Below are 18793 nucleotides of genomic sequence, written 5' to 3'. Positions count from 1 at the left end.
GTTGGATCTCAGTGGCAGGTTGGGGCACAGGGGGAGAGGCAGTAGTGCAAACTGGAGGCGGTGAACGGCCTTCGTCCCACCTTGAGGGGTGCTTGGCCATCATATGCCTGCGCATGCTGGTGGTGGTGAGGCTGGTGGTGGTGGCTCCCCGGCTGATCTTGGCGCAACAAACCTTGCACACCACAGTTCGTCGGTCGTCTGCACTCTCAGTGAAAAACTGCCACACCTTTGAGCACCTCGGCCTCTGCAGGGTGGCATGGCGCGAGGAGGCGCTTTGGGAAACAGTTGGTGGATTATTCGGTCTGGCCCTGCCTCTACCCCTGGCCACCGCACTGCCTCTTCCAACCTGTCCTGCGGCTGCAATTGCCTCCCCCTCTGAGGACCTGTCCTCAGTTGGGTTATCACAGCAGGTGGGGTCAGTCACCTCATCGTCCAGCGGCTCTTCCTCCGAATCCTCTGTGCGCTCCTCCCTGGGACTTACTGCCCTTACTACTACCTCACTGATAGACAACTGTGTCTCATCGTCATCGTCCTCCTCACCCACTGAAAGCTCTTGAGACAGTTGCCGGAAGTCCCCAGCCTCATCCCCCGGACCCCGGGAACTTTCCAAAGGTTGGGCATCGGTCACAACAAACTCCTCCGGTGGGAGAGGAACCATTTCTGGCCATTCTGGGCATTGGCCCGGGAACAGTTCCTGGGAGTCTGCCTGCTCCTCAGAATGTGTCATTGTAATGGAGTGAGGAGGCTGGGAGGAAGGAGGAGCAGCAGCCAGAGGATTCAGAGTTGCAGCAGTGAACGGCGCAGAATTCTGGGTGGTCGATAGATTGCTGGATGCACTTTCTGCCATCCACGACAGGACCTGCTCACACTGCTCATTTTCTAATAAAGGTCTACCACGTGGACCCATTAATTGTGAGATGAATGTGGGGACGCCAGAAACGTTCCTCTCTCCTAATCCCGCAGCAGTCGGCTGCGATACACCTGGATCAGGAGTTCGGCTTGTGCTCACACCCTGACTTGGACCTCCGCGTCCTCGCCCGCGTCCACGTCCTCTAGGCCTACCCCTAACCCTCAGCATGCTGTATTACCAGTAGTGCAGAAACAGAACGCTGTAATTAAATGTGCTGCTTATTGGCCTGTGGTTGGAGGCTGACTTCGCTTACGGAACGCACAGCAGAGCCAGGAAACAATTATGCGCAAGCCTGTAGTGAGACCTAGGTGCGTATGACTGAGCTGCTGCAATGCACAGCGGAGAACCAGTGAAGTGGACAAAGCCCAGTGGTAGGCCTTAAGTATTTTGCCTCAATTTTTTAAAATGGTGAGGTGAAAAACCAGAGACACCGCATGCAGCGGATATAATGTGTACTGTTTCCCTGTGGCGGGATGACGACAATGATGTTACGGAACGCACAACAGAGCCAGGAAACAATTATGCGCAAGCCTGTAGTGAGACCTTGGTGCGTATGATTGAGCTGCTGCAATTCACAGCGCAGAACCAGTGAAGTGGACAAAGCCCAGTGGTAGGCCTTAAGTATTTTGCCTCAATTTTTTAAAATGGTGAGGTGCAAAACCAGAGACACCGCATGCAGCGGATATAATGTGTACTGTTTCCCTGTGGCGGGATGACAGCGGTCATGTAACGGGCACAGCAGAGCCAGGAAACAATTATGCCCAAGCATGCTGTAACGCTTAGCTGGGTATTAATTAGCAACTACTACCCCTAGCAGACACGCAGTAAACTGAAGACGGTCACAGGCAGCCTAAATATAGTATGTTTTTGAAAAAGCCCACTGCCTATATAGCCAGTATACCTCTGTCCCTGTACCACTGTCCCTTCCTCACCAGTACTGCCCCTATACTGAGTAGAATGACTGCAGACTGAGGACGCTATGGTCTGCACACCCGATATACAAAAAAAAAAGTGCAACACTGCTAAAAGCAGCCTCAACAGTACTGCACATGGTCAGATGTTGCCCTAATAAGGACCGTTGGGGTTCTTGAAGCCTAATATAACACCTATCGCTCTCCCTGTAGCAACTACAGCAAGACAGCACTTTCCCTGATCTCTCTCAGCGTGCATCTGTGGCGAGCCGCGGGCGGGGCAGATTTAAATACTCGGGTGTCACCTGATCTCCCCAGCCACTCACTGCAGAGGGGTGGGATAGGGCTGGAACGTCACAGGAGGAAGTTGTAATGCCTTTCCTGTGTTTCTATTGGCCAGAAAAGCGCGCAAATTTCTCAGGGAAGGAAATGTAATGGAGTCGAGCACCGCGTGGTGCTCGTCTCGAGTAACGAGCATCTCGAACACCCTAATACTCGAACGAGCATCAAGCTCGGACGAGTACACTCGCTCATCTCTACAGATAATGTAAAATGTATAGAGATGCATGGCTCTACTTTTCCTTAAGCTTAATATATACATGTTCTTTATGATCAAATGCCTGAAAGGGAAAGAAAGGTGTTGAATTTTCATACATTATTAAGACAAAAAGAGTTTACTGTAAAAAGCATGTTTTTATATTTTAAAAAATCAACATATATCGTGCATACCATTTAAAAACTTAAATATATGCTTAAAAATGCATGTGTTATTACATGTTTTTTCATTTACATTTCTTGCACACGTAAAAGTGCCAGTGTGTATGGGCTCGAACACATAAGATATGGTATGGTATATAATGTAGCAGCTGCAGTCCTATGTAACGCATAAGATATGGTATGGTACATGATGTAGTAGCTGCAGTCCTATGTAACACATAAGATATGGTATGGTAGATAATGTAGCAGCTGCACTCCTATGTAACACATGTTATGATATGGTAGTTAATGTAGCGGTTGCAGTCCTATGTAACACATAAGATATGGTATGGTAGATAATGTAGTAGCTGCAGTCCTATGTAACACATAAGATATGGTATGGTAGATAATGTGGCAGCTGCAGTCCTATGTAGCACATAACATATGGTAGATAACGTGGCAGCTGCAGTCCTATGGAATACATAAGATATGGTAGATAATGTAGTAGCTGCAGTCCTATGTAATACATAAGATATGGTAGATAATGTAGTAGCTGCAGTCCTATGTAACACATAAGATATGATAGATAATGTGCCCCCTTGCAGGACTGGTTGTGGAGGGGAGGTATATTCCTCCTATGTGGAGGAGCAGGGAGAGTCTCACCTGCTGGGGATTAATTCATTCAGAGGGCGGATATATAAGGGGAAGCCAGGAGGGCAGTTATCAGCCTGGAGACACAGAAGTGAGTAAAGGAGCTGGTGTGTAAGGGAGTGCTTCCCCAAATGTAGTAATTGAAGTATTACAGTTGGGACCCTGCTAGAGGTTACATTGGCACCCAGCGGGTACTAGTTATTCCTCTGCTGCTGAAGGTGTGTAAGCTGGCAGGGAGAGGCTCTCCAGCTGTTAGTGAGGGGCAGGTATTATACAGGAAGTGCTGCATGGGCAGGGGTTTTAAATGTTTTGCTTTATTAAATTATATCTAAACCAGTAGATCTTCTTAGCCAAGTCACATTTTTAAACTTTCACTCCATACAGCAATAGTGTTGGGAATGTTTTTTTTTTTTTTTTTCTTCTTTTAATCCAGGTGACATGTTTATTTTTGATATGTTGCATTTTGATTGAAATGTTTGGTGATTGATTTAAGCAAAAATTGAGTAAACTTTGGGAAACTTTAGCTTTCAAACCTTAAAGGGGTTGTCCCGCGGCAGCAAGTGGGTCTATACACTTCTGTATGGCCATATTAATGCACTTTGTAATGTACATTGTGCATTAATTATGAGCCATACAGAAGTTATCAAAAGTTTTATACTTACCTGCTCCGTTGCTGGCGTCCTCGTCTCCATGGTGCCGACTAATTTTCGCCCTCCGATGGCCAAATTAGCCGCGCTTGCGCAGTCCGGGTCTTCTGCTTTCTTCTATGGAGCCTTACGTGCAGGATGCCGGCTCCGTGTAGCTCCGCCCCGTCACGTGCTGATTCCAGCCAATCAGGAGGCTGGAATCGGCAATGGACCGCACAGAAGAGCTGCGGTCCACGGAAGAAGAGGATTCCGGCGGCCATCTTCACAGGTAAGTATAGAAGTCACCGGAGCGCGGGGATTAAGGTAAGCTTTCTGTACGTCCCTGCATCGGGGTTGTCTCGCGCCGAACGGGGGGGGGGGGGGGGGTTGAAAAAAAAAAAAAAAAAAAACGTTTCGACGCGGGACAACCCCTTTAAGGCTGGGTTCACACTGGGCATAATTGCTGTGGAATGTCTGTGCAGACTTTCTGCATGGATATTCTGCCCATGGCTATTTATCCTGGGATAGCCAGCAAAGTAGATGAGCTTTGCAAAAAATCTTGTCCACATGCTGCGGCCGATCTGTTGCAACCAAGCTGTGCTGAAACTGGCATGCTGTGTGGAATTCAAAGATGTGCCATGTCAATTTCTTCCCCCATTTCTGCAGAGGCAGCTCTCTTCTCTATGGGGAGAGATGTCCACAGTGGAATGCAGGTGGCGAAGCTGCTCCAAAAGGCCATGGGTTTTGAAGCTTCAAGTTTCCCCCAGAAATCTTGCGGTATTTCCGAGCAGTCATCCTGTGTAAACTGTCTTAAATTTCCTGCTTGTTAGACTGCTGGTTATATTATACCTTACTTAATGCCTTAATTATGGCCAATATGCTGTTTTACTGACCTCACTAATGAGCTCTAAACCTGCAAATGTCTTAAAAGTGGTGGCAAGGCTGACTGACAGCCAGGCTTGTGCGCTAAGGCTGCCTGTCCACGGAGCTCATGTGATCCACTTTCCAATGGATAACTATGGGAAGCGCAGCCTGACGTCCACAAGCGGAGAATCGTAGCAATTCTCTGCTTGCATTATTAAAATCACAGCATACAGTGATTCTCTGCAGTGAGCCTATCAACTAGATGGGCTAATCATAGATCTTGCAGTCATCCCTGCACCCTCCCCTGTGGCGGCATATCGCTAGTGTCTGTGTACAGGTGGCCTTAACCCTTAACATGCTACGCTTTATAACTGAAGTATGTAACCATATGACAGGGATGGAGGGCTTCTTCTGTTACCCCTTGGCAGCCTGCAGTGGTATTGCAAACCAGCAATAGGTTCCCACAGCAGCCAGAAGCCTGGAAAAGGCTGCCATATCTAAAAAATAACTTGGCCAATTCTACCCCACTCTTTATAGGCTGCTGACATAGACTTAGTAAAATGCACTACATAAGTAATGCAGTGTACTATCATGATGATACAACAATCTAATTCAAATCCCTTTGGGGACCTAAATTTGGTATCAAAAAAGCTTAATAAAACTTGCTTTTAGAGAGAAAATCCATTAAAATACTTTTTCCCCACAAACCTTTTAAAAACTGCTTACCAAAAGATTTTTTTCTTTCAACTCTAAGGCTGCCTGTACATACAGTAGGTGGATTTTTGCTGTGGAATTTACGGTGGGCATCCATACCATGTACCACAGTAAATACCATCCATTAGTTTCCACTGGCAGAGGTAAAATCAGAGCTCCACTTTACTTTTTTTTTGCATGACTGAGTCTATACAGACAGCTTCCCTTGCGTTCAACAGAAGCTGTCTGCAATTAACACTGTGGACAGATCGTAGATTATGTGTCATCACCTAGTGATGGCACAGGAAAAGCAAATTGAGAAAAATCTATACTGCGCATGTCTATCGGCCAACCACCGGGTCCATCCGCAGTACAGATGAAGAGGAGAAATGACAGGTAAGTGCTGACACTGCTGCTGTCTGGGTCAGATTCCTCTGTGGGCTCCCACATGCAGAATCCATCTCTGCTGTGTGCAGCTGGCATTAATGGGTATAACTGTTTGTAATGACCCAAAGAATAAAAATATATTTTCTGTCACACATGCTGAGCGCTGTAAAAATAACTCCTAGTAGTGCCCGAATTGTTTCTCTTGTTCACCTCCCCAAAAATATATACAGCAGTCCAAAAGTCACACTTACCAGTAAATTGCAACTATTGTAAAAACAAGCCCAGAAAGAGCTCTGATTCCAGAAAAATTAAATGATGGGTCTTAAAATGTAACGATGCAGATTCAAATGTTTCTATTTAAAAACACTTATTGTGTAAAAGTAATTAAAAAGTAATCAAACTATACAAACTTGGCATTACAGTAATTGTGTTGATCCAGATAAGAAAGTTATGTTTTTACCAAATGGTGAATGCTGTAAAAAAATTAAAACTCAAACAATGGGGGAACTTCTTCCAAAAAAAGTAAAGTTGTACAACACATGTACCCCAGAGTGCTGCCATTATAAAATATAACCTGCACCCCTAGAAACAAGCCCTCATAGTTATGCAATGCGATAATGAAAGTAGCTTGGTCCTTACAGCAAAAATTGGTTGCTAAGGGGTTAATATTTACTATGTTTAACTTCTGCTGCATAACTTTTTAAATGTATACCTAGCATCCTGAAAAATATATAAGTATAGCAAAAAAAGTTCACATTTTGAAGGACACATATCCCAAATCAGTTATTGAAGGGGCTTTGAGCCAATAAGAATTTTGATGTAGATTTTATCCCTTCAAATAACTTAACGTAAATTAATGATTCCTTGCACAGGCTAACTTTTTTGTGGCTTTATTTTACAGTATGCATCTTGAAGTTTCACCTTTTTTCTACTGTAAAATGTTGTGGTTTTTCGATGCAGCAAATCCAGTAGTCAAGTAACATATGAACATATCTTAAATCTGCATTATGGATAACTTAAATAGAAATGTTTCACCAAAGAAAATTTAGTATAAAAGTAATGTATGAACATGCCTTAGAATTGCATTATGGATAACTTGCAGGAATGTGTCTTCTTTCAGCAATGGCCTCTTGTGTGGAAGCTCAGGTTGCAGTTGGCAGTACTTCAGTGCCTGCAGGTTCACCAGATATGCCTTGTGAGGGAACTCCAGCTCCTGAGACTCTGGTAGCAGAAACTAGAGCTTCATCCACTGAGAAGGAGCTTGTATCAGAGGACACTAATGCTCCTACAGAGGACACTAAATCTGCATCTGCAGGAAATGAGGCTCCATCAGAGGCCACTGACACTACAAATGTAGACAATGAGGCTCCACCTGTGGATAAGAAGCCTCCATCTGTAGAGGCTGATGACCTTCCCAAAGATACTGAGATTCCAGCTACACGGAATGATTCACAAACCATAGATGCTGACGCTCCATCCACAGAGAAGGCTGCCCCGTCAGCGGGCGGTGACACTTCATCCACAGAGAAGGCTGCCCCGTCAGCGGGCGGTGACACTTCATCCACAGAGAAGGCTGCCCCGTCTGCGGGCGGTGATGCTCCATCCACAGAGAATCCAATTCCTTCAGCAGAATCTAAAGCTCCATCAGCAGTAAATGAAATACAAGAAGTTGGTAAGCCTGACACAAGAGGGAGGGGGAGGTTGTTTGTCAGTTTACATAAAGAGGGCATGCTGTAGAGTCACAAGTGGTTACATGAAAAATAGGATGGTGGTGCACTGAATTGTTCTCATAGTATGAGTGTCTTATAATGTGGTGATTCTTTCCTGATTTATACCCAGATGTGAAGCTGGAGTCCTCCAAGACGCCAAATGAGGCAGTTCCATGTGTTGAAACTGCAGGTAATGTCCTAAATTTTCCAAGACCCTGTGTAGTACTCATGAAGAGTTCAGACTAATGACATTTCTCCTTGTTGTAGGACCTGTCAGTGAGGATCCAATCAGGAAAAGAACACGGAAGCTGAAAAACAGATGGGAGTGCTTCACAGACTAGCAGAAGGTGACAGGGTCTTAATACCTTAAGTCATGGGGGATTTAAATGCCGCTGTAAGAATTTAAGGGGTGAACTGCTCATGCGGCTTATCAGAGCTGTTGTCCGCTGTAAAACAGGAGGCGTTAGTGTTCTATGGAGAGAGAGCACCACACGATCTCCCCTCATATATATCCTGACGCTGCAGGATGTAACTAGACATCCTGCAGTGTTAAGGGGTTATAGCAGTCTACTTCTGGGCCAAAACTTGTGTTCCTATTTTTGGACACCCAAGATGGCCAAAACAATCTTCCAACTTATTAACGCAACCCCATCCTGATCTGAGCTGCGCTACCCAATCAGAGTACAGTGGGAATTAAATAGTTGTCAAATTGCTGAAGCCATTTTGAATGGTGAAAAAGGGGCCTAGAGTCGTTGGCTGAGGGGCAAGTGACAGACCCCTGTTGTCCCAAGCCAGAATGGCCCTCCTCCTTGAAACAAGCTTCTAACACCTTATTGCTTGTCTCCTTTGGGCATTAATACCCAAAGGTATGAATTGCTAGTTTGGGACAATATTTATTGTATGATGTATCTTTGGCAACACCTATAATGCATTGTTTAACTTATAAGGGGGATATAAAAATTTAGCAACTGAGTCTTCCATTTTGACACTTTTATGGCATTCATCATGCAGTATAAACAGTCTTATGTTCTCTGGGCCAATATTAGTGATACCACATTGCTATTCTCTAACGCCGTTTGGGCAATTTATAGTCAGGACTAGAGATGAGCGAGCGTACTCGGAAAAGCGCTACTCTCTCGAGTAATTTGCTTTATCCGAGTATCGCTGTGCTCGTCCCTGAAGATTCGGGTGCCGCTGCGGCTGACAGGTGAGTTGCGGCGGAGCAGGGGAGAGCGGGCGGGAGAGAGGGAGAGAAAGATCTCCCCGCTCTCCCCTGCAGCTCCCCGCTCCGTGCCGGCACCCGAATCTTCAGGGATGAGCACAGCGATACTCGGATAAAGCAAATTAATCGAGCGAGTAGTGCTTTTCTGAGTACACTCGCTCATCTCTAGTCAGGAACCATAGAGAGCCTGCATTTCATCGGATTATAAAAACCCTAAATCATAGAAAACTACAGAATACATCCAGGAGTTCAGTGTCCCCTCCTCCCCTCTGTTGGCCATAGACTGGGATGGAGAATCGCCAGATCTGACTTGGTGACCTTGATAACAGAATCAGCGTTGTATAACTTGTTTTCTAATGTTCCAGGTTCTTCAGGTGCCTCTATCAAAACTGGACATGAGTTCATAAAAATCTTCTGTGAACCCTCCAGTGTTTGGTTTCTGATAAGGAAGGAGTCCCTTTCTGGATGATATGAGGATGTCCCTGACGAGTCGTCCTCCTGAATAATGGTCTTGTTCCATGGAGTCTCCTCAGCAGTTTGGGCTTCTATACTGTCCTTCTCCAGGACTCATTCTTATTGTGCAGTGGAAGAGCCACTTCTTCTTTACTGGAAGGCTTTGAAATAAAACTCAGGAACTTCTGAATTTCTGTCAAGTTGAAGTTCATTATTTGGTTGTCTGACTACATTGTATTACATCGCTGGTAAAGGCTTCATATTGCTCATTGTATTGCACCAGTAAATGTGTCTTGCATATCTCTCACAAGCTTGCACTACAAAGGCCAGCTGTACTGTAATATCTACTATCCAATGCTGTTGAATCTTTTCAGATCATAGGCAAACTCTGCATGTGATATCACCATGCAATTGATTACATGGAGCCACTGCTTAAAGAATTGTGCCAAAGTGAAAGCTGCTCTTTAGACTTTAAAGAGTACCTGCACTTTCACTTTAAAACACTTCATCAACTTATTTCTTGGTTCCTACTAGCAGCTGAAATCTGCCGCATATAGTACTATGGGGCCAATTTTTTGCTGATGGAGCAGGAGAGCTCTGAAATGTAACTGGGTGCTCTTTAAACTTTCATAAAAGAGGCATTTGTGACTTGGTAATCTGAGTAAGACTTGTGAAGAAGGGATTGTAGCACACTACAAGTTGGGGTGAGTTCACACATTGTGGGCTTGCTGCAGATTCTGCAGCAAGCTAAGTGGGAACTTGGCAAACCCATTTACTTAGGCCTCCTTCCCACGAACGTAATTCACAGCGTAAATCCGCTGCGTTGCCATTAGGTTCTATTGAACCTAATAGCGCAGAGCTCACAGTGCAGAATTCCACTGTGGAATTCCGCACCGTGAAATCTCCCGTCCTCGCCCGTGGCATGCTCTATTTGCCGCGGGTGTACGCGCGGCCGGCTTCCATTGCAGTCAATGGAAGCCGTCAGCTCATATCTTCCGCTATAGCACAGCGGAAGATAGCGTGAGAACGCTTCCCCGACTGCTGCTGTGTCACATGACATGGGCGGGTCACATCATGCGGCGGCAGTAGGCGGGGAAGCATCATGCGGGAGCGAGGACGCCGGATCTGCTGGTAAGTATGGGGTCTCTGGGGGGTGCCGTGACGGGCTTCACCGTGGAATATTCCACGGCGGAGCCCGTCACGGCCGTGTGCAGCTGGCCTTACAGTGGGGGAAAAAATCCACACCAGAATTAACTCCCTGCAATGAGTTGGTGAATTCTGTGGCCAAAATCCAGAAAAGAAACCTTTCAGTTCTCCCTTCATGGTTTTTAATTGTCTTCTGGCTTCAACTCAAACTGCAAGTTTGTTAAAGAACAATTCTATATCAAGCTACTTAGATTGAGGCACGCATAAAGAATTTTATGTTGTGTTTTGAATGTTACAAGTAGGGATTTCTGTAGCTTCTAGGCTTTGCGCCAGTATTGCCACTTGGAGGAATAGCTTGTCATGAGATGCGGCTTTCCCAAGGATACTATGCTAGACAGCCATTTGGCCTGCTGTTGAGATGAAGAGTCACCATTAGGTGATTACCAGTTGGCACAGATATAGGGACACCTATTACTACTGAGGCCACTTTGCACATGGCAGCATACCTCAAGCTGACTTGAGGTATGTCTACATGTGGTGGAAATGTTGCAGTATGTTCCCAGCAGAAATTTCCACGTCAAAATCTGTACCATTGGTGTGAACTTTGACAGGTAATCAGCTGCTGCATAGTTGCAGCTGATCTTTATATTGTGCAGCACTGCCCATCACCACCTCCAGAGGCTTCCTGCAGTTAGCGCACCCGATTCTGGTCCCTAGTGGGCAATGCATCTCCAGTCCTGAATCTGCTGTGTTTTACATGATCACTGTAGCCAATTAAAGGTTCTTTTCAGTACAACCACTAAAACCAGCAATTTGGTTGCAGTGGTCTTGTGAACAGGCAATAGTACATGACTCTGTAGGAGATTTGGGGAATGGTTCACATATGAAGTGAGTAATCTGGTGGGGTTTTTTGTTCTTCCTCCTCCCCCCCCCCCCCCTTATAGTGTATAAGTGACTCCCCCAAAGAATTATTTTATTTTTTTTATATCTAAGCCTGCCATGTTATAAATGTTGCCCTATAATATAACAGCTCAGCTTTGGTGTACAAGTTTAAACAAAAACACCATAGTACAGTCACCATATTGTCAGATACCAGTGCTACATAGTTATAGTGACTGCATTGCAGTTACCTGTAGTGATCGCAGGTAATGTCTACCCTTATTGGTCACTCTCTCCCTTTTCTCTATCTGGACCCAGACTGCCATGACTTCCAGCCACAACTTGCCTTGGCACATTCTATTTCCAATGGCCTTCCCAGTGCCTTACACACTAATATTACCATCCTCTTCCCCAGTAGTAATTGCCCTATAGTGCTTACCACCAGAGTAAGGGTGCCCTTCTGTGTCCTGAGAAAGTAAACATTTTTGTCCCAAACAAAGTGATAATTCCCCCTCTGTTGGTACTAGGGCTCTTTTATGTCCCTGAAAAACAATATAGCAATTCTGCCTGCATAATGTAATACTGTCCTTTAGGCCTCATGTTCACTAGGAAAATTTGGGCCCATGCAGAATCCTGCAGCAGGCCCCTCCTTTCCCACGGACATGAGGCCTGAAAATTGAATGAATTCACCTGTCTGGATGCTGTGGGTTCTTGTCCATCGCGGCCAGATCTTTGCATGTGCCCAGCAGATGTGCTCGGCACGCTGCTAGTGTACCGCGCATATGGGCCGTGCACTTTTTTTTTTAACTCCTGCTCTCCCATACCAGAGAGCAGAAATTTAGCTGCCAGTGTACCGCAGATCCAGACAGCTTCCATAGAAGCCTGTGGGAGACCCGCACTAAAATGCAGCATGCTGAACGTGCGATCTGCGCAGCAGGGAAAATTGACATCCACAGGTATTTACTTACCTGCGGGTGTCCAATGCATCCCTATGGGCGCGGATCACGTGTACAGGACTCCCGCGTGGATTTGGTAAATAGATTTATCCAGTCGACATGAGGCCTTATGCTCCCATAGAAATATTCTCCCAAACTAATCCTGCTGCACAGCCCTGAAACTTATGATACCTTCCCCCCTCTCCCCCATAATCCACTGTCCATCCACATTGGCAGAGTTTTAAAGGCAATCTGTGGAGCGGGCAGGCAGCTGAAAAGCAGTGTCACGCTCTATTTGTTTCACTAATAGAAGGTTGTGCTAAACCGCTATACTCAACCTCCTTCAATTCTACATCGCTTCAGAGAGCAGCGCTGAAGGCAAAGCTGGGTACATGAATACCTACTGCCACAATGGGAAAAGAGGGGAAGTGGTCTCCAATCCTTTGCAGAGACACCACCTTAGTGATCCTCTCTGCGTACCGCCAAGTGCCCTTCAACTGAATGCAGATTAGATGTGAAAAAAAAGCTCCCTGTGATAGGGGATGAAAAAAACATAACTAAAAGCAAAACTCAGCTGCGTGGCCACCGCCTTCTGAGGGTACCAGTTTGACCATGGCCCCATATCTACCATACTCACTGGAGTCTTTTTGCTCATTGGGACCGAGCGGCTTAAGCTATTTCTGCTGACCCATTGCATTGCTATTAAGAATTAGCACCCTCAATGCAAGAGCAGCAGTCATATGTGAACTTATAGAGACTGAAAAACCTGCAATGACCCTTATTAAAGAGCCAGCATGTTCCCAGGTGTATAACGGTTACCGTCCTCTGACTGCTAGAGGCAGCGGCTACAGACAGAAGGAAATTTTTGCAAAACCATTGGGCAAACCCGTCAATCTGTGGCTTTTACCCCTCAACCGTTCTCATGCAGAATAGCCAAAAGTCTCCTAAGCTCTTCATCTTGCCATCACCAGGAGTAACCCCCATGGAACCTATAGGAGTTGGAAACCGTACTTGCGGTGTGTTTGACCTATAACACATCCAAAACTGAAAAGCCTGAAACCAGTTGTTCATAGTACTTGGCTATGCGAGGCTTCCTATAGAACTGTTATCTCCAAGCATATATTGTCATTCCTTATCAATCATATGCTGGTATGTTGGCACCCAGAACCATATGTCTACAAATGAGTTGCCCCAATTTTTTAATTTTGTATTATTGCCTAAGAGTGTACCCAGAGGGTAAGCCCTGTATAAATTGGCAGAGGGGGAAGGACTGAAAAGAGACGACTGAAATTTTCCCAAAAAGACTTCAACAGCAGCAACCATCTCTGGCAATATACTCAGAACTCTGCCCCCTATAGCCCCTGCATAATTAAACTCACTGAAAGATGCAAGATTACCCAGATCCACAGCAGGTGAACTCATAGCCTGAACCAAGCAAACCATCTTTGGTGGAAGAAAAGGCTCCTGACTCGCTTGATTAGCCTGTCAACCATCCGCAATCACCGATGCACCTGACAACTCATAAGAAGATAAAAAAAAGGCAGGTGTCAGCAGCACAATCCTAGCACCTGTCTCCAGCGGGGTAGTCAAAATGCAGCGCCACAAAGGAACCTGAACCAAAGATCCAGATATATACCAGCAATAGGGAAATATGACAGCATTGATGGTGGAAAAAAATAAAAGACTTTTCTTTATTCTTCCATGACGACAAGCATTATTTCAACTATAAAGTCTGTTTCATGTATAAAACAGCTTGTAACATATACACACTTTTATAATGAAGTATTAAATTATACCACATATCATAAATTAGCAACACCCATTTAGACCCATCCCCCAAAGCACAGGTGATCTCACATCTTGGTGGAAACAGTGATGGTATCATAGTAACGTGCAAATCCAGTGTGGAACCTCCTGTAGATCAATGGCGTCCTGGATAACTATGTGTATAGGTGTAGAGTCCACTTATGCGGCAAGCGTTGTAGGGACTCAATGCGCATGCGCCAGGGAATCTCCTATACCTCTTAATGGCAAATCCGGCTTCCATGGATTTGACCGCTCCAGAATTGGTAGTCTCGCAGAACCATAGACACTCTATATCTCCAATGTTCCATATTGGGACCCACAAGAACACGTGAATGCACTTAAAACCAATGTTGCCCCCACTTATGCCAACATTTTCATGAGGGCCTTTGAGGACAGCTTTGGTTACCAATCTGTATATTGGCATGACGTCTGAGCCTGGTGGAGATACATTAATGATACATTCATCCTTTGGGAAGGTAAAAAGATGGTCTGAAGATAAGAAGTTGACAGAGAGCATCATCTAGACAACCTGGAAGGATACCGCCGTTGATCTGCATCTGGATTCACTGTGATGGCACATCGCAAACCCATAGTTCCGGGAGGGGGAAGAAGAGGGTGACCTCTGTCTGCTGGCTAGTGACCAATGGACAAAGGAGACAGCTGGGACAGTAACAATTGTGACCACTGAAAAAGGGAGGCACAGCACTAGGAGTGGGTATTAATATCTCCTAGGCATTAGCAGTGACAGGAGCAGCCTGGGTATGCACAAGGATAGTAGCACTGAAAAGTGGGACTGCTGAGGGTAAAGACATGGAGGGTTGAATAGAAGCATCCTGTGAGATACGAGAAGACTCTCCATATTTTTCAGCACTACTAACCTGTGCTCACATAACGCAGCAGGAGGTGACCTCACTATGTAGAGCAGGCACACATTGGAAGACTGTGGCAAAGTAATGGGCAAGGCTAATTATCCTGCCCCTACAGGCACCACTGGGAAGGTAGATGAGAGAGAGGGTGGCACTACATGTGCTCTAAGGCTATTACCTAGCATCCTGTGGCACAGCTGTGGCAGAGGAGAACGATGTTCGCCCATTGAATTCAATGGAGCTGGCAATACAGCCGGCTCCATTGAAAGCAATTAGTCCCTGCGCTCAGCCAATCAGAGGCAGCACTCACTCACCCATTCATGAATTCATGAATGGGTGAGTGAGAGCTGTAACCAATCAGAGGCAGCCCATTCAGCAGGCGGGGATTTTAAAATCCCCGCCTGTTGAATACTACACACAGCAGTTCAGGAGAACTGCCGGCCGGACGCGGCTGAACTCCAGCTGCAAGAAAAAGGTGAGTATCCTTTTTTTTGTTTTTTTTTTACACATTTTAGGATGGTTTTCAGGGAAGGGCTTAAATTTTTAAGCCCTTCCCGAAAATTCATCCTGCGCTCGCCGGCAGCCCATTGCTTTCAATGGAGCCGGCTGTATTGCCGGCTCCATTGAATTCAATGGGCGAACATTGTTCTCCTCTGCCACAGCTGTTACAGCTGTGGCAGAGGAGAACGATTTTTAAGTATATGTTCTCAATGGGGTCGGCGCTCCTGCTGCCGGCCCCATTGAGCGCATATATAGAACACAGCGATGCGCAGAACACAGATAGGCGCGTTCAGCGAATCGTTGTGTTCTATAATTTATCGCACATCCGCATAAAAAGCGGACATGTGACCAATCCCATTACGAAGCATTGGGTCTATATATGCGCAGATCGCATGTGCAAATTGCACGAAAAAACGCCCGTCTGACCGAGACCATAGTCTGCACATGTGAACTGATACCAAGGAAGCTAGCTATAGATAAGTGCGCCCCACCATACAGGAATATAACCTCTATTGGCAAAACAGTGGATTGCCCTGTATTAACACAGTGCGCCACACTGGCATGACATCCTGGGCTCCCCCAGCATCTATAGCACACTGCATGCAAAAAGAACTGATAAATGCCGGTGTTAGTTAGCTTTTTGGCCAAAACACATAAGATGTCAGGCCGTGACAAGGCCACCACGCAAACGTCAGAACCTACGTTATCTTACTAATAGTTTGATTAAAATCACAGAGGTGATCTAATGCTCTAATGTACAACCGAAGAGTCTTCCAAGTTTGTACTGAGGACAACACAAATTAAATTTTGAAGAACAGTCTGCTTTTCAAGGCCTGAGCAAAGGAGCTGTTCTTGCTGCGGTTGAGAATGCAGATATCTGACTGCAAATCTGGCTTGCTGTGATGTTACATCACAAAGATAGTCAAGTTAAATGTTTGAAGAACTTTAAAATTTCATCCCTCAGCAGTTCTAGAGCATATTCTAATGTAGGAAATGCACATCATTCTTAATCTCATTGTGGCCATTATTGAAGTAGGACGGGGTTCTTCCTGCACAGAATATCTGTGATGCAGTTGAATTTATGTGAGGATGAAGGAACGCATGATAGGAAGAGGCTCCAACCACTGGCGTACCATGAGGGGTCACAGGGATCACAATGGCGACCCGGCCCCTGCACTGAGGGGGCCCAGAGGCTCCGCCATATTGAAAATGCACAGTGCGTGCATTACCGGCATTGTCGGCCGCGTGATCGCTGCGGCCGACAGTGTGTTTGTAGTGGGAGGCGGAGGGAGAGAATAGAAGAGAGGCAGGAGACAGCGCCGTAGGTCAGCACTCGCAGAGGGTAGGGTTGTTACATGTGGAGTCGGCAGACAATTACAGGCTGCAGACTCCCACGGTGAGTGGCCCTCCAACTGACAGGCTGCAGCTGTGAGTGGTCACAGCTGCAGTCTATCAGTCACTGCCGGCCAGCGATTACCAGGGGGAGGGGCTAGTGCGGCTTCACTCACCTCACCTCACTTCAGCAGCGATGGATGCACAGCCGGTACATGAAAGTGCAGGAGGACCTTTGGTTGCAGATCACATGAGCCGCCTTTCATTTACAGGCTGCCTAGACACTGCTGCAGAGACGAGTAGAGGAGGAATTGTAATTATATATGTATAGCTTGTATAAGTTATACCAGCTGTGTGTGTGTGTGTATATATATATATATATATATATATATATATATATATATACTAGCTGATATACCCGGCTTCGCCCGAGTTAATTTGGTACTGGTGTTTATCTGGTGTTCACATGGAAAATCTTATGAAGTCGTGGTTACTTTAGAAATACAGAGGAAAAACATATGTTCACCAATTTGCATAGTTCTCTGCGTTACCCAGGAAACACCACGTGGAGGCAACCATGTGACGTTTCCTTTATATAAAATGACATCAGGAAGTGAGAGAATTAGATTACGTACATAAAATTTGCACACTAATTCTTTTGCGCTTAGAATTGAATAATCGAGTTGGGACCCATTAACTTTTCATATTTATGACACAATCAATGCTTATGCCAAATTTCATGTTTCTATGACATTGGGAAGTGAAAGATTTAGATTATGTACGTTAAATTTGGATGCTAATTCTTTTGCGCATAGAATTAAATAATGGAGTTGGGACCCATTAGCTTTTCCTATTTATGACATAATCAATGCTCGTGCCAAATTTCACGTTTCTATGACACCGGAAAGTGAGAAAATTACATTCCGCACGTAAAATGTGGACGCTAACTCTTTTGCGCATAGAATGAACTAATGGAGTTGGGACCCATTAGCTTTTCCTATTTATGACATAATCAATGCTCGTGCCAAATTTCATGTTTCTATGACATTGGGAAGTGAGAGATTTAGATTATGTACGTAAAATTTGGACGCTAATTCTTTTGCGCATAGAATTGAATAATGGAGTTGGGACCCATTTGCTTTTCCTATTTATGACATAATCAATGCTCGTGCCAAATTTCCCGTTTCTCTGACACCGGAAAGTGAGAAAATTACATTCCGCACGTAAAATTTGGACGCTAATTCTTTTGCGCATAGAATTGAATAATGGAGTTGGGACCCATTAGCTTTTCCAATTTATGACATAATCAATGCTCGTGCCAAATTTCCCGTTTCTATGACACCGGAAAGTGAGAAAATTACATTCCGCACTAAAAATTTGGGTGCTAATTCTTTTGCGCATAGAATTGAATAATGGAGTTGGGACCCATTAGCTTTTCCTATTTATGACATCATCAATGCTCGTGCCCAATTTCCTGTTTCTATGACACCAGAAAGTGAAGAAATTACATTCCGCGCGTAAAATTTGGACGCTAATTCTTTTGCGCATAGAATTGAATAATCGAGTTGGGACCCATTAGCTTTTCCTATTTATGACAATATCAATGCTTGTGCCAAATTTCCTGTTTCTATGACAACGGAAAGTGAAAAAATTAAATTCCGCACGTAAAATTTTGACGACAATTCTTTTGCGCTAGAATTGAATAATCGAGTTGGGACCTATGAACTTTTCCTATTTATGACATAATCAATGCTCGTGCCAAATTTCCCGTTTCTATGACACCGGAAAGTGAGAAAATTAGATTCCCTACGTAAAATTTGGATGCTAATTCTTTTGCGCATAGAATTGAATAATCGAGTTGGGACCCATTAGCTTTTCCTATTTATGACATAATCAATTCTCCTGCCAAATTTCGAGTTTCTATGACACCGGGAAGTAAAAGAATTAGTTTCCGTACGTAAAATTTGGACGCTAATTCTTTTGCGCATATAATTGAATAATCAAGTTGGGACCCATTAACTTTTCCTATTTATGACATAATCAATGCTCCTGCCAAATTTCGAGTTTCTATGACACCGGGAAGTGAAAGAATTAGATTCCGTACGTAAAATTTGGACGCTAATTCTTTTGCGTATAGAATTGAATAATGGAGTTGGGACCCATTCGCTTTTCCTATTTATGACATAATCAATGCACTTGCCAAATT

At 44.9% G+C, this 18793-nt stretch overlaps 1 protein-coding gene across 1 annotated transcript; it reads left to right on the top strand.

Annotated features, from left to right (window-relative positions):
* The first annotated feature begins 6860 nt into the window (after positions 1 to 6860).
* LOC136628769 (tropomyosin-1, isoforms 33/34-like) lies at positions 6861 to 7788 on the top strand. The gene is made up of 3 exons (XM_066604868.1): positions 6861 to 7410; positions 7578 to 7637; positions 7715 to 7788. Exons 1-3 carry the CDS (start codon positions 6861 to 6863, stop codon positions 7786 to 7788), a joined length of 684 nt encoding a protein of 227 aa, XP_066460965.1.
* Positions 7789 to 18793: the final 11005 nt, after the last annotated feature.

This window comes from Eleutherodactylus coqui, chromosome 5 (assembly GCF_035609145.1).
Source record: "Eleutherodactylus coqui strain aEleCoq1 chromosome 5, aEleCoq1.hap1, whole genome shotgun sequence".
Classification (NCBI taxonomy): domain Eukaryota; kingdom Metazoa; phylum Chordata; class Amphibia; order Anura; family Eleutherodactylidae; genus Eleutherodactylus; species Eleutherodactylus coqui.
This window is presented reverse-complemented; position numbering and strand designations above follow the sequence as displayed.